At 43.5% G+C, this 16,178-nt stretch overlaps 1 protein-coding gene across 3 annotated transcripts in view; it reads left to right on the top strand.

Annotated features, from left to right (window-relative positions):
• Window positions 1-864: 864 nt before the first annotated feature.
• lrp1ab (low density lipoprotein receptor-related protein 1Ab) overlaps window positions 865-16,178 on the top strand; it is an 88,608-nt gene continuing 73,294 nt past the window's right edge. Inside the window, exons 1-2 of one of the 3 annotated variants that reach the window (XM_034591178.1) lie at window positions 865-1,607; window positions 14,231-14,371. In XM_034591178.1, coding sequence (XP_034447069.1) covers window positions 1,535-1,607; window positions 14,231-14,371 — 214 coding nt within the window. In that variant the 5' untranslated portion in view covers window positions 865-1,534. The remainder of the gene's footprint in view (window positions 1,608-14,230; window positions 14,372-16,178) is intronic. The other 2 variants (XM_034591177.1, XM_034591179.1) reach the window with 2 other exon arrangements.

Raw genomic sequence — 16,178 nt, 5'->3', positions numbered from 1 at the left:
ATCGTAAGAAATAAATAAATAAAGAAAGGCCCAGCAGCTGTGAACAAGGCTGGATTACTAACTCACAAAGCAGACTACTGGGACCCAGACCTCCAGGGGCCTAAAAGCCTCAGGTTTACTCCACATCATTAAACTGATTGATATCAGATTTTTCATAAAGTTGAACCAGTGAAGTACCAAATACTAAAATCAGCTGTGATTGGCTCCATCTTGTAGTTCTGGTCTGGACTCTCGTTTGATGACCTAAATTCATGAATTTTGTAATCAATTGTTACAGTTTGTTTAAAAGTTGGATCCTTAATTGCTTTCATTTTGCTGTGTGACTACACAGAAAAGCTTGGGAAGCTGGTTTCTTCTAATCAGTGTTGTAAATACTGTTATTTTGCTGATGTTCTTACACCTCTATCCTGGGAGAGGGATTCCTCACACGTGGCTCTATCTCTGAGGTTTCTACGTTTTATTTCCCCTGTCAATAGGGTTTTTGTTTTGTTGGGTTTTTTGCACCATGTTAAGCCCAAATGAGACAAATTTCGATATAATATTTGATACTTTTGTATTTCTTCTTAAAAATGACCTCTGCATTGTCAAAATTGGTGAAATAGATTTTCTACCAATGAACTAATCAATTGGGCCAATTGATAAATTAATCCATCACTTCGGCTCAAGTGAACTGGTTGGTTTCTCGGTTCCTGAGGAGACAATCACATGTACAGTGGGGGGGTCACCAGGGGCCCGACAAAAACATTCATGGACGTTGAGCCAACATGGCGGATCGTGGGGCACCAGTTGCAGCGCCGCCTTTCTCTCTCTCTCTCTCTTCTCTCACCTCCACGGCTGAGGAAAAAGAGCATGAAATAGGAGAAAGGGAGGTGTGTTGGCGCATGCGCAGACGCGCACTCGCCGCCTTCGGTTATCCCATTTTTTTTGTGAGGAGCCGAGCGTTACGTCACGGGCTCGTCCACAGCGCAGGAGCTGGAGAGATTCACCATCCAGCTCGTGCAGCCACACGCACGGGGAGACATCGGCGCCGCGAGCGAACGCGAAGCTTTGACTTTTTAAATTTGATTCTTTCCAGCTCGGCCCGGAATGAGCTGAGCGCAGCGGGGCCGGGCGGCTGCTGCAGGGGGCTTCAGTGCGAGCGGACGGTTCCAGTGGCATGGTGTGGTGGTGGTGGTGGTGAAACAGAGAGCCCAGCGCGCACACACACACACACACACACACACACCGAGGCTACACCGTGCATCATGTTTGAAAGCCGATAATCAATTAGAGATCTACATGTCTGCGCTGCTGCATTGACCGAAGCCTCGCCGGACTGTAGCTGTAGCCTCCCTCCTTTTATTACAAGCCAGCGTGAAGCGGCCGCCGTGCGCTGCGGGGCTGAGGGTGCAGCTGAACGGACAATCGCCCCCGAACCCACTGAACTGAGCGGGGTTCGGATGAGGTGGCTGATCGGGTTGTTTGGTCTCAGAAATCCAGCCAACTTTTCCTCCTTTCCCTTCTAACAGCAGTGCCACCGGGCATTGCTCTGGAGATGGCGATGAGGTTGCTCTGCTTGGGATTTATACTCCACTTGGGGATCGTGTCTCCTAACGGTGCCACCGTAGGTAAGAAGCCTGTTGTGTTTGTCTTCCATTGTTATACAAAGGCAAAAGCACTTTTTCTTTATTTCTGTATCCCTGCAAAGCATCTCTGCACACACGGGCCTGTGTTCACCAGAGTTGGAGCCAAGACAAGATCGCATAAAGAAAGCAGGCTGTGTTGATAATAACACTGTGTGCTACAGCTGTCTCCTCACAGGCAGAGATCGATCATCAGGGGGGAAATCCTTTAATCAGAGAAAGTAGCGCACAAATGAGCTGTGGCCTAAAATCTTGACTGCGTGTGTGTGTGTGTGTGTGTGTGTGTGTGTTTTTTTTTTTGGCTGTGCTAGTGTCTGGGCAGACAGAATGGGCCTGCCTGCAAGGATGGCAGACAGACAGTGAGGTTATTCACAGTTCCAGCAGGTAGAAGGCTTTGGCAACACTTGAACGACCCATTTTCACAGAAATACCAAATCATTTCGCGGGGAATGCGACAAAAAAATAGCTTTTTTACCCCATTTATCCAAGACAAAAACACAATTCCTCAGATAGGGAATGTTCTAGGCGTAGAGACAGCTGATAGCTACCATACACACCAAAGCATGCTTGGGGTTTTAGTTTTATCTTATCCACAAAATCACAGCAGCACGGGTTCCTTGTGGGATCAGATCAGTTTCCATGTTTGTTTTCAGTGACTTGGCACATGAAAACATGAAAACAACAGTTGTTGGCCTGTGGAGGTGTAATCTTAATGGCTCGTTGGCGGCTTGTCCCAACGTGTAGCCGCTGTCTGGGAATCCCAATGTATTAGTGACAGCAGCCAGGTACATGCTAGGCTAGTGTGTGATCGTGGAACCAACAGCCTTGTGCAGTCATCCTCTTATGTCCCCGGAGCCCCTTTTAATACCCTGATAGTAATAATGAGATACTCAATGCACCGTTGCTCCTGTGACAATGTACACCTGTTGATCTTCATATGGGGGGGGGGGGGGGGACAAAACAGTTGGCCTACAAAGCATATCCTGGAGTCTGGTGTAAGTCATCCCCAATATTTTCTAAACCAAGTCGTGCACTAATGATGTCGCCGGTCCCATCCAGATGTGACCTGACAGCCTTGTATATTAAAGAACATCAACCCAACACTTAATTTCACTAATTTACTCCATGTTTATTTATATGGACACATTCAAAACCTTCATTTGTTTGCCAGCTCTCATGTCTTCACAACATTTCTCTAGTTTGGAAGATCTTCCATATAAGATATTAGATCTTGATGAAGGCTGTTCAGAGTGAGACCTGTAGGTTAGAGGAGGCTTCAAGCTCCTCCCTCCTCCATCAGTATGTAACATCTGGACACAGGGTGACCATTAATCCAACCTAAAGGCAGAGGGGTGGGGATGAGGGAGAGGTGAAGCCAAATTCAAGAATCTGTCTCGGGTACTCTCTGTAGTTACATCACAGCGGAGTCAGGGATGGAAATGATATGTGTGTGTGTGTGTGTTATGTCATTATAACAACTGATTTAGCAGCCTCTCTCATTTTGGAGCAGCAAAGTGAGCGGATAGAAACCCCCGAGGCCAGCCACTTGGAATGGATTTGTCTGGATCACCACTGGTCCGCAGCATGAATTAATGAATGGGAGAGGATTAGAGACAGCAGGGTCAAAAGGCCACAGTTAACAGTTAAACATTGGACAGGCCATTTTGTTGGCTATTTATCTTTAATGCTGATTTAAGGTTATTATTGCCACAGTTATTGGTGTCATCCGTTAAACCGACAAAATCCAGTCCAGTTTGGCACAGTCTGGTCCCGCTTTGTCTGGGGTTGGTTATATGAGGGGATATGATGATACATGGATACGGTTTAAATTTGTGATTCTTGGCATTTGGGATGCAGCTTACAATTATTTTCTTCAATTGATCAGCAGATTCTTTTGGCAATTTATTACCTCAGCCAAGGAGGATATGTTTTCACCCCTGTTCCTTTGGTTGATTTGTGTGTTTGAATAAGATTACACAAAAAACACTGACCAGATCTCCATGAAACATGATGGGGGGGGGGGGGGGGGGCGGTATGAGTCAGGGAAGATTAAATGTTGGTACCGATCCGCCCTGTGATCGAGATACCGGATCCTTTCACCAATTTTCGTGGTAATCCGTCCAGTTTATTTTTCACATGCTTTAACATTGAGAGGTATTGTGTTAATTTTGCAACGTTTGTTCTGATTTCTCAGGGAACACTTAATGGATCTTGATTGAAAAGAACTTCGGGTACATCATGTGTATCTGTTTACAATTTATTGCAGCTGGATTGAATTTAAAGGGACTGTTGGGTCTTGGCCAACGTATGTGCTCTGCTGAGTTTTATTTTTGTTCTTTACATGTTTTGTCAACAAAATGCAAGAATATTGCAAAAAAATGCTGCACACAGTTAAAGTGATTTAATTCAGGTTGTCCAACCAAGAGTACAAAACTAGAAGATATTCAGTTTTTTATAATAATCAAAACAAAGCAAAGGATTGAATTCTGGTATTTTGCATATTAGAACTATTTAATTATTGGCATAATAAAAATCTATCAATCAATTATAGAGCTGGAATTATTCCACAGAAAGTCCTTTGTCTGGAAATGTACTTTTTGATTAGACAAAAGTACTCTTTTCTCACATTTATCTGACACAACCCATTGATAATCATTAGTCAAAATAGTTCCAACCAATCACTCAATCCGCTATTGTTTCAGCTCAGCTCAACGTGTCAGTAACTGCTGTGTCTCGTGGTTATAGCTGTCAATATAATTTTCCCCCCGATATTTATTCCTTTTGTTTTCCGATTCATTTGTTGTTTTGAATCATGTTCTGCGAATCACAGGATCCCGACAAGCTTTAGAGGGAGAAAAATCCTGTTTGTGAAAACTGTTAATGTGGGTCAGAGGCTAAAGAGGTTGAATTCCTGAGGAGCCGACACTCTGTTTGCCTGACCTTTTTATTGAGACCTGGCTATACATTTTCCTCAGAACTGTCACTGGAAACATCTGCTGGAAAAATTCAGCATCCTTCATACAAATTCAACAGATAATGGAAACAGGATTGCCCTTTGCAGCTCCTCCAAGCGGAGGTCACTGGGGGTGGAGCGGTTATTGTAACTCTGCACACCTGAGGTTATCTGTCGCCCACACGCTTATCAGATGGCACAGATAATCCTCTGAATGGTTTTCTGGCATTCAGAGTCTTTTCACAAAGAAAGAGAGGATAATAAAAACTCAAATATTTGAAGTGAAACGTGGCCAAGTGTCCAGTTTAGAAACATTCTTTGGCTCGGCTTCGTGAAACCTGATGTAAAGCTCATGTGCAGGTGTTTCGCATTTAGGTCCCAATGTAGTTAAAATATTTGTGAAATGATAATAGCAGACAGGCTTGACCGACGCTGCAGAAAAAGATCCCCTGTTTTCTCCCTCTGCTTCCTGCGCTGCATTGCAATGAACTGAGTCTAGAAGGTAAAAAGCAGATCAACATGAATGTTCCCCACACGTTGAAGGCGTGAGACAGCAGATGAAAGAGTGTTTGGTAATTGTGAATGGCAGGGGGGTGCGCTGTAATTGGTGTTTTCTGCGAGCTACATCGCTGTTTACCCTATTTAGCTTCTAAGACCCAAAAAAGGAACAGAGCGGCTTCTTAAACCAAAATAGGGAGCGTGTGTGGGAGTGCGTGTTAATGCTGCTTTGCAGGATTCATTGGGTTTTTGTAGGCGATTCAATCTTGTCTATGCATTTATGCTTCCTGTCGTTAATATCACAACGTCTCTTAGGATGTAGGTTTTGCCACATGTGAACAAAACACATTTTAGTTATGTAAATGAGAAATAGACCTGTTTTTCTATGCCCTTCGAAAAGAGAGTAAACATAGTTGTTCAAATGTTACAAAGAGCTGCAATGTTTGCCTGATACCTGGCACAGCCGTGAGAATACTGCCTTTACCCACTCGCACCCATGTTCGCCTCAGATGTTGCCGATGTCGCTGGTTTCGCGCTTGACTGGAGAATCGATTTGATGGCAGGGACCCTTGGTCGCTGTCACACCTGGTCAGGGTGGAGGATCTAATGTATGGAGATAAGATTCCAATTTCGTGGATTGCTGCACAGCGTCATAGGTATTTACTCTCTTCAGAGTCACAGCCATGGCTCTCGGATATTTAACAAACATAGATACTTTCTGTACCACGGTAAAGTAACGGTGCTAATTTATTATTTTTGGCGGAGTCTGCTGTTTTTCCAGAGCCACATCCCAGAATCTCTGTGAGGTAATGATGGAGTTGAGTTTGTGATCAAGTTGCAGTATTGGTCAGCCGCTGGTGCGTGACTGACTGTAATTACACCATTGGTCACCTGGGACTTCCCATTGGCTGTTGCTTTTAAAAAAAAAAAAAATTGGTGCAAACAGATTCTGTCGTAACTTTAACAAAGAATCTATCGACTTTTTGGACAAACACCAGCTACCTTCTGTAGAAGAGAATTGTTGGCACTGCCCTGCAAGCGAGAGGGACACCTCTCTCTCGCAGTTAACTCTTGATATTGTCTGGACATCATCCAGAGATCCGTGCCGTGCCCCCCACCCCCGCTGGGCTGCCCTCACTTTACACGTTAACAATAAGCACCATCACTAATCACAAGTTAGTTATTAGGAACTGTAGTAGTGAAGTTTACTTTGTGTTTGTTTGATTTGCTCGAGAGTTTTTGAGACGCGTATCTAAACAAATTGAAAATAAACAATGGTAGAATTACTTAATTGAAAGACTTTATTTTCACAAAAATGCAATGAAGTACTTTTTAAAGTAACTACCTTGCTAGATTAGCCTCAAATTATCCAAACATTTGTTATATTGCAAACACACACTCGCGCTCATAAAATGGAGAATTAGGAGAACTGAATCATCCATTCTAGCATTATGGTGCCAAGCATTAGTCACTTTCAGAATGTCCAAAGAATATTCATGAAACGTTCATGAAACACACTCAGGTTGTAGGATTTCTCACCACTGACCAAAGAGGTCATCTGTGAAGTGGATGGTGGCTCATTGGTGCATTGTTTATGAGTCGTTCTTAGCAATTATTCAGTAAGGAACATTAGTCCCTCCCTCAGAGTGAATCTAATGAGTTATTCATAGAGATCCCCTCATAGTAAATCACAGAAACATTTCATCCTTCAACCCAAGTAAAGAGGTAACTGAAGGACAGAGGCGAGCCACGGATTTACAGTTGTCTCAGCTGCAACGAATGCCTCAATTTATGTGGTCCAGCCTTCATTTTGTGGTTCCCATATTCTGTTTTTGTAACAGCCGGTTCTGGGTTGACTTTTCCGCTATGGATGCAAAGAACTGTGCTATGCGGAGACGGCCGGGTGTGTGTAGACCAACTCTCTCCTCTGGCAGCACCACTGGCCTATTTACATTTATCTTTATGTCCATCAATCACACTCACTCAGTGCCATGTCTTTTAACTGCGTTGCATTTTACTGCTGTGGCCTGTGACATCCTGCAGAGCCTCATCGGGTTACCTCCGAGGTCAGAGCTGCACCCTTTTGTTGTGCGACGACACAAAAACAAGGCTTTTTCAGGCACAAGAGCATGCACCAACTCAAACTCAGCCTTTTGATGTTAATGCAAGTTCAACCTCTTTGAAATTGTGAATCAGGGCTTGAGGACATTTTATGCGCACTGTGAGCTGGTTAAAGTGCTCGGCTGTGGCCTGACACAAAGCTCAGTAGCTGTTTCCACTATATAGATGCTGCACAGCGTTATCATTGAAGAAGTTGATTCAGGCTACATCCACATTGCTACATTTTCATTTAAAGAATGCACAAACTCTGCTTCAGATACGCCTGGCCTCCACACTACTCTGAAGTCTACTAAAACTAAGAATTTGGAAACGTTACTGGCCCTGCTTTAAGCCCAATTCATGGTTCTGCATCGAAGCTACGACGTAGGTACGCACGTAGCCTACACACATAGCCTACACACGTAGTGTGTGTGTGAGTTGCGCTAGTGGCAGTAGAGTTTCTATACTGGTGTTGAGTTTCTTCCGGTTTCTGGTCCGCTTATTTACAAAACGGCGAGTGTTACTAAGCCGATTGTGTTGGAGTTAGAGCTGATGGATGTTGAAGAGCAATTACTTTTTCTTAAAGAACTGCAACAAAGAAAAGAAAGACGTTGTCCGTGTTCATTCCTTCAAATCAATTCAACAATGGCGGCGAGTCAGCAGGAAATGCGATGCTACCAAGCGGACCGATCACAGCTCTTGTGGTCTGCGTCGTCTCGACGCGTAGTTACAATTTGTGGAGGTGCACATCAGGGTATTGCGCTTGACTCTGCGTATGGTACACGTCTAGGCTACAGCGTAGCATGAGGTGGGCTTAAGAATGGACAGTGATTAAAACTGATACAGAACCCAAACACTCATGTGGACAGAGATCGTTTTAGTTTGAAAACACAGCTTTCGAATGAAAACCTAGCAGTGTGGATGTAGCCTCAGTGGTTTCAGCAACAGGGACGGTCTGACATTGGAAACACAATTATCTCCATTTTTACATTTGGGAGTGTTCTGCACTTTCTAACCTCTTTTACTCCACATTTAACATCTGAAATGTTCTGGTTAAAAAAAGTCACTCTTCCATTCTGAATGATTAATGCAGCACAGACATTAAGGAATAATGACTTTGCTTTGCCTCCGTTCTCTTCCCTGTCGTCCTTGTTTGGTTTTAATTTTGCTCATGATGCATGGATTCCTGCTTTGAAATCCTGCTAAACTGAGCACAGAGAAATCACTTCAAACTTGACCTCAGGGGTCTAATTACATGCTGTAGTCTGTTTGCTTTTTCACCCCCCCTTGCTCCCCTGAAGACTGTGGAAGACCTGAGTTTCACAATGGAGGACCAGGAAGGGAAGAAGTGGTGGGTGATGAGAAACAGGCGTAGTCTTGTTCCCACTTTCTCCTGCCACTGCTTTTGTACCCAGCAAGGCCACTGAGAACCATTTATTTATTCATTCATTCAAGTCATTTCACATCCTCATTTGTACTGTTATCTTTTAACTGCATTTAATAGAATCCATGCTCTGTTGCTCACCCTAGAAATGATCCACAAGGTGATCGGGTTGGTTGAATACTGAGATGTTCTCAGTGTTGGAGGCATACTTGAGGGGGAGAGGTTACATTTCATATGTGGTTTTTGGGGGGTGAACATTTTAGCTGAGGCTGTGTTCTGTGTGCATAGCTTTCATTGATTGATCATTGTGCTCTGTGGTGTTTAAACTAAACTATGCAACACATATTTGAGGCATTTTTGAAATGCAAAGCTGCTTGGAGCTGCTCCTTTTGTAACAGATTGTCTTTTTGGAGGCAAAGCCATACACATGAAATCAATTAGAAGGCGCTGGAATGTGCTGCGTGGATCTGGAGTTGATTTGTAGAGCACGGATGGCCATATTGAGGAAGACAGCTCGCGGATGGGGGGGGTCAGTGTGGAGTCCCAGCTGGTGATAGTGTCTGGAGGCCTCCAACGCTTGGCTGCTGAACTGGTGCCACAACACCATTAACTCACGGCCCCTTCCTGCTCCATCACACAGAGAGCCAGTTTTTTACTTATTACTTATTATTTTTACTTAACTTTCCTCCTGCAGATGAAAGGAAGACCTCGAAAGTAGAGCATTGCTTTTATTAGACACTCAAGAGAAGGACTTTTCTATAAGAGCCCAGCTCGCTGTACATTTTTGCATTTGCTCACTCGCTCGTGTTTAATGCTTTTTGCCATGCACAGTGCTCAGGGGCAATTCAGTGTGCACTGTTTATACAGCATAGAGCTCCAGTGGCCCTGCATAAGGAAATACAGTGTGTGCTCCATACAAGTGGCAGTATGCTCGAAGTCAAACAGTGTCAGCCAACTGGAGCCTGGACAACTAACATACCAGGAAGCAACTCAGTGATTTATATCTTTGTCTGTATGTCAACTCGGGATTTGAATATTTGTTCAGTAGGAGTGCATCGATTCTTCAAATGCATTGTTCAGGTTCCAATTTTTTCAAAACGGATATATCGGCTGCCTAATATATTTTTAAAAAGAGTTAATAATTCCTAGAATATTATCGAACCCCTGACATTTTACAGTCTAATCATAAACTTTACTATAAATAACCATGAATACAAAGTAAACCCAAATACCACCAAATATTTAGAACACAAATCAAAAAGATGAACATTTTTCATGTCAAATTACAACATAAAGGCACATGTTTTCTGCATTGTTTATTCTGTAAAATACAAGTTTTCATATCTTCCTATTGATTTTTCAGTTTAGTGTCCAGAGTTAAGTCACATAAAGTAGTGAGTTTTTTTAATCTTTTAGCGATAACACCGTGGAGAAGTCAGTTAGCTTCTCTTACACAGTCATGCTCCGCCCTCTGCTCTGCTCTGGGAGCACCTCGAACGAGCTGACGCACATGTTGAATTGTTGAAATTAAAATATACTTCCTGCAACTTGCTACGGGTTGAGCTACGTTTTGGGACTTACAAACCAGAGGAAAAGCTCTTCATTAAATCAGTCAAACAGCAACGTTTCGCAGGAAAATTAGATAATGAGGAAAGCAGAATTACATTTAATTCTGAACACCAACATCTAAAGGCAGTGTCCTTCAAGTAAGGGCTTGTAATCCATTAAATAAACTTAATTTGATGTTCAGTTGAGTAGAGAATTAAATAGTTGAGTAGAAACACTAATCCATTGTCTACTGGACAAACACTGCCTTCAGACGCTTGGGAGCGTACAGTCGGTACTGTATCACTTTCCGATAAGGATATTTTACATAAAACACAGTGAAACATATTGTAACTACATCCGAGTGTCAGAGATGGACATTTTGGTTTTTGTGGAAGGCTTCTGTTTTTCTGTTTTTCTTTCTTTTTTTTTTTTTCAACCAGCCAAATAAAGATATTCATACATGCTGTAATTTCTGGACAGAAATAGAAACTCTCTTTCCTGAAGACCGTCCAAAGTTGTTTTTACTGAATAATGGTGTGAAATTCAAAACTCTTGAGGGTTTCAACCGAAGCTGCGAAAGTTAGTTTTCTCATTTTCATCTCTAATGAGATGCCTTTTTTGCTCTAATAGATACCCACAGGACAATTGTTTTTTTATCAGGTCATCTCAGTGCAGAGGGTATATTTCTTCATGATTATACCATACTGAGCGCACTTTAAAAAAACTTTAAACTACAGAAGGTGAAGTTATAAATGTCTTTTTGAAAATGTGATTTCCTGCCTCCTTAATGGGATTTCCTACCGTTAAGTCGCAGCACTGTGATCAAGTTGCCATTCAGCTGTGGCAGGAAATGCTTTGGTAAGGATGGCATTATCAGCAGGGAGCTCTGCTGGAGGCAAACACAAGGGGGCTTATAGGAGTTCCTGTAAGTGGAGTATGTAACTTGATTCAACCGGATTGGTGTTTGCTGCTGGGCCAATCCCAAGACACAAAATAAAGGCCGTCTTCATACCCCTTTTGTAGGCAAAGACGACTCAAATGGTTTAACGTCCCGGCCTGATTTGGACCCTCCAAAAAATGGTCAGCATTTTGGCAGTAACTTTGGGGAAAAAACGACTTTGCCGGCTGAATTAACAATTCACATCTCTGTCTGAGATATTTTAAGTGGGCTTTGAAAGAGGACTACTGAGAGGGAAGGATGCCAGTATTTGCCCCAGTCACTAACCCCTCCTCAGCCACAACCTCCAATTAGGCTCAGAGGTTCCCCCCTCTGCGGTCATTTCATGCTGGTGTGTAAAGCGATGATAAAATTAGAAACCACAATGTTTTATTTCCAGTTTTATGCCCACTCACAGGGAACAACTGGCTCAGCCCAGCTGCTTCACACAGGCACCAGAGAGACAGAGGGAATGCCTTCACATAGCACACAGGTTCTGGTGCGTTTAATCGTCTCAGCTCAGGGCCCAGTCAGTTTGGCTGTTTAGGCAGATTACATGGGAACGTATAAGTGCTGGAAAAGCCAGTGTATTTATCACCATACCAAACATACCGGGGCAAGATGAAAAGAGGCTACAGACCATGGCAACTCACAAGTGTTTGGGTGTGTGCACGTCATCTAAACTCTTTTACAGCTCTCTCTCCAACTCTCATCTCAGCCTTATGACATTTAATATGGCCTTTGTCTTTTGGCATCTTGTTCTCTTGCATCACTTGAATTTAGTTTTGTAAGCTTTGCCCCTGTCGTTGTGTGAAGAGGAGGGCGGGTCAACAGCTCTGCATTTTAAAAATCCTGTGTTTCCTCCTTCTCCTAATCTCCTCAAATATCAAGGTCTTGTTCATGTAATGGGAAAGTTGTGATCTGATCCCTGAAACTCTTTAGCATCTAATTGTATTTACGAAAAACATGACACTCAGAAGTCTCCGTGTTTGACTTACACGTACACTTCACCGTCACATGGAAGGGGGGAAAAAAGACCAGGGTCTGAACCCTTTAGTCTTGACAGCCTGAAGCAACGTGATTGCAATGATACAGGAGCCTCATGCTCTCTTGTGATTTCAGTCACATCCCAGCCCCCTTGCGGTGCACCCCCACACAGCCCGACTGCCCACCCCAAACACCTCCCTGCCTGCCAAGTACGTAGGGAGGCAAGTCATCCAGGATGAGAGAGTGCTAAGTCCCTGCAGAGAATCCCAATGAGACCTTTGGTGTTGTCCTTCCCAGAGCATTGCTGCACAACAATGCAGTAACAGCAGCATCCTGCTTGGTATGGCCAGTGCTGTCTTTTTTGACCACTCGCATACAAGGAAGCATTTTCCTTCCTTATACTTAGCCTCTATTTCCACTTTTCCTTAAAGGGTACATTTTGCCAGAGAAAGCTAGCTTTCTGCTATAATTTGTATTCAGGTCTGATAAGGCTAGTCCAGTGACGGATTATATCATTAATGAGTTTTAAAACATAGTCTTGACTCTCTTCTTTATTGCGTACAGTCTTTCTCTAAGAACATTTTATTCTCTTTAAAGACAGATTCATGCTTAATGTTAGATAAGTATATGAAAATGGATGGAGCCTTATATCTGGACTCTGCGTTCCTTCCCTCCGTATTTGTGAACCTCTACTGAAAGCTTACAGATATGGACAAAACAGACAAAACAGCTCAGTACCCCTTGAAACAGTGGGGGGACAGTGTGGCCGATAATTCAAGTTAGATGACCATAAGACACGAGGAAGAAAATTCAAAGATGGGATTTTGCGAGTTGGTAAGAACCTACAGGCGTCCATATGATGTTACTTTGCCTGGGCACAGGGATAAGAACGTTCCTAAGAGGTGCATTGTCACAACTTGATAATTTTTCAGTGTTGTGGGCAACACAGTTTTATTCACCTCAATGTTGAGGTGGCAGCGCAAATCTCAGACACTGACCTGAGACAGCTCTCATAACATATGTGTCTCTGTAACACATCACTGTTGCTAGCTTTACGCATGGTGTCCACACTAATCCAGAGTTTTCAGCTGCCTAAAATTGAGAACAACACAATTGGCCCTGATTTAGATTGAAAACTCCGGGGCCACCTTTTAGTCGGCACGGCCAGAAACGGAGACGATTGTTTTGCCAACCTCGTTGTCCGTCCAATAAAAGAAATCCCTGCTCTGACTTTTTTTTTACTTTTTCTTGTTCTTAGTTTTTTCTGTAACCAAGCAACTACTGCAGAGTAGGAAAACTGCTTCCTGTTTACACCCGACGCACATGCTCAGTGTACGTGAATGATCATGTGACAGGCATTTTCAGTTGTGTGCAGACAAGCTAGAGCTCTTGTCTGTGCAGAGATAGTTTTAAAATGTAGGGGTAAAACTACAATGTATTAGTGTGTATGTAACCTAAGATAGATTTGTACATGGGCGACAACATCTCCACTCGAGGTGGCTGAGTGAAAGCACGTCTGCAGTGTCACACAGCTGATGGACCGTCAGCATTGCCGCGGTGCTGCTCGCCTGTGGTACGCCTCAACAATCTGCGCTGACTTACTGCCCAGAACCACCGCGCTCTGCAGTTTCCCATGGGCCAGACGGAGATTGAATGCCCTGTTATGTCTGTGCCACGACACATGAAAGAGCCTCTGTGGTGAGAGTTGAAAAACACCTTAGGAGTAATAAAAAAAATGAAAAAAAAGAAATGAGATGTCCGTAAGAAGAGGGGAAACAACAAACAAACCCGAACTAAAAGGCACCACTGTTGCTTGTAAACTTGTAGAGGAGTGTTTTTTTTTTCCTGAATAGAGTGCGCCTGTGGGTCCTTTGATACAAAAACATCATTGTAAACTTGAGTTGACCCTTGCATGTTGCTTTACCCCGCTGAGTTAAGATCTGTGCTGCTTCAAACTGGAAATTTCCTACGTGGATTCTGCACAGGAGAGAACGGTTGTGCGGGGGAGGGGGTCATGGATTTTCATGGAACTTCCACTTTCATTTAGCTATCGCTCAAATTGGGTGCTGAGAGCATTGCATTTCTTTCTAATTGCATTTGTGATTTTTTTTTTTTTTAAAAAGCCTTTTCAACTATTGCTGCTTTTAATAACACATCAACTGTCCTGTTTTTTATTTGTGATTTTTTTTTTTTTTTTTCAGCCCCCAAAGCTGACGACCATCCAAAGACCTGCAGCACTAAGCAGTTTGTGTGCAAGGACCAGGTGACCTGTATCTCCAAGGGCTGGCGCTGTGATGGAGAGAAGGACTGTCCAGATGGCTCAGACGAATCACCAGATATCTGTGAGCATGCCTACATGAATATAGCTACTAAAAGTGTCTCTCAGCAGGTTTTGTGTCCTCATGTTCCCTCCCGGCTGTTGGTTTCCCGAGCGATGAGGATTACCGCTGGATTTACTCCGTTTTTCTTTAATTTGCTACTCTGCAAATCAACCTATTCAAACAGTATTTGTCAAATCTCATTCCACCACAATGTTGTTGCTGCGCGTGATTTTAAAAGATCAAATTCGCTTCATCTAAATGGCCTCGGAAGAGACGACGGCACACTGCTCAGACGGTTTAATTTAGGCCTGAAGAAGAGGATGGGTTATGGCCTGATCTAAGCAGGACACAGGCTCACAGTGTGTGCTCCGGCTGCTCTGCTGAATTATAGCTCTAATTATGTGGCCATGTTTAGTCTGAGTGTTTTCGGGGATGTGTCTGCTCTTGTCTGGACTCTTGCGGGATCCGTGCAGTCCCTCTGAGTCTTGTCCCAGCCACTCTCCTCCACCGGCCGCCCCATCCTGCCATTCCATCCATAAACTCTCCCTGGTAAAAGCCTCCCCTCTGTTTATGTGCAGGCGCTAATGGTGATTTTACTGTCTGCCTGTGCCACACCTTACATCTGTCATGCCACAAGTATTCTCACAATAGCCTGGCACGCAGAGACACCATGCACCAAGAGACCTGTTATTTTTGGGTGAAAACACAATTAAGTATTAACACAAAGGATTACGGATTAAAATGTGTGATGTGTTTGAGGGTAATGTGTTCATAAAATATTAACTGTAGGTGGTGACATAGTTTTCCAGGTCAAGGCCTCTCCTGTGCACAGATTTTTGCTGTATTCCGTAGCCGGTCGCTGAAATGATTTTGAGAATGAGGTACTGAGTAATTCCTGGTTCAGGGCTGAAAAACAAAGGTGGAGCTGAACAGAAAAGTCTCTCGTCTACTCTTTGTCTCTCTTCTTATGTTTATTGGTTCATACAGACTTCACTTTGAGAATTTACTGCTAACATCTGGACTTTTTAGTCATGAAGCATACAAAAACGTGTAGCTAAAATAAATAGGTTTTTTTCCAGGAGGGGAAATAAATGATCGGAACTGTAGTTTTGGAAATGTCACCGATCGCCAGCATGAGCAATTTTTATGCAAGCGTGACCCGGATAATTCACTTGAACGAGCCCATTCGATTTCTGCCCCTTTTTTCGTATATCAATTGAACGGAGTGAATTTCTTTTCATTGCACTTATGTAATTTGGTGACACGGGACAATGATGTGATTCATCTTCTGCATGTAGAGACAGAGAGCGGTGTTTCACCAGAACATCAAGATGTGTTCCGCTCAATTACCCGCGTCTCATGGGCTATTCTCTGACTGTGGATTTACCTTTCAGTGAGAGCACCCCCTCTCTCTTCAAGCCAGTTTCTGAGCCATTCATAATAAATATCTGCTGCTGCAATTAATGCACGTATTCCTCTGTGCAGCACTGTGTGTTTGCAGGTTTAAAAGTCAAAGGAAGCCAAGGTGTCTCAAAGAATCACAATGAAAGGCGGCCTGACTGTGATTCCGTCCCTAGTCGTTGAGTTCATTCAGCCAGTAAAAAGTGGGCAGTGTGAGGAATGTAGGGCTGCAGATAAAGCTACAGAATGAATGTGCCTGAGCCAGCATAGGTGGAGTATGACGGTTATTTAAAGTCCTGCTCTGACTAAGGGGAATGGAAAAGTCTCTTCCTATAGCTTTCCCCATTCATAGGCTCAGACGGTGTGGAGGTCATCGGCCCACTCACTCCTGCTGGAAACCATCACCAGAGACGTGCTGTAAACAATT

This window comes from Hippoglossus hippoglossus, chromosome 7 (assembly GCF_009819705.1).
Source record: "Hippoglossus hippoglossus isolate fHipHip1 chromosome 7, fHipHip1.pri, whole genome shotgun sequence".
In the NCBI taxonomy this organism is placed as follows: domain Eukaryota; kingdom Metazoa; phylum Chordata; class Actinopteri; order Pleuronectiformes; family Pleuronectidae; genus Hippoglossus; species Hippoglossus hippoglossus.
The sequence above is the reverse complement of the archived record's forward strand: the minus strand, read 5'-3'. Positions and strand labels throughout refer to the sequence as shown.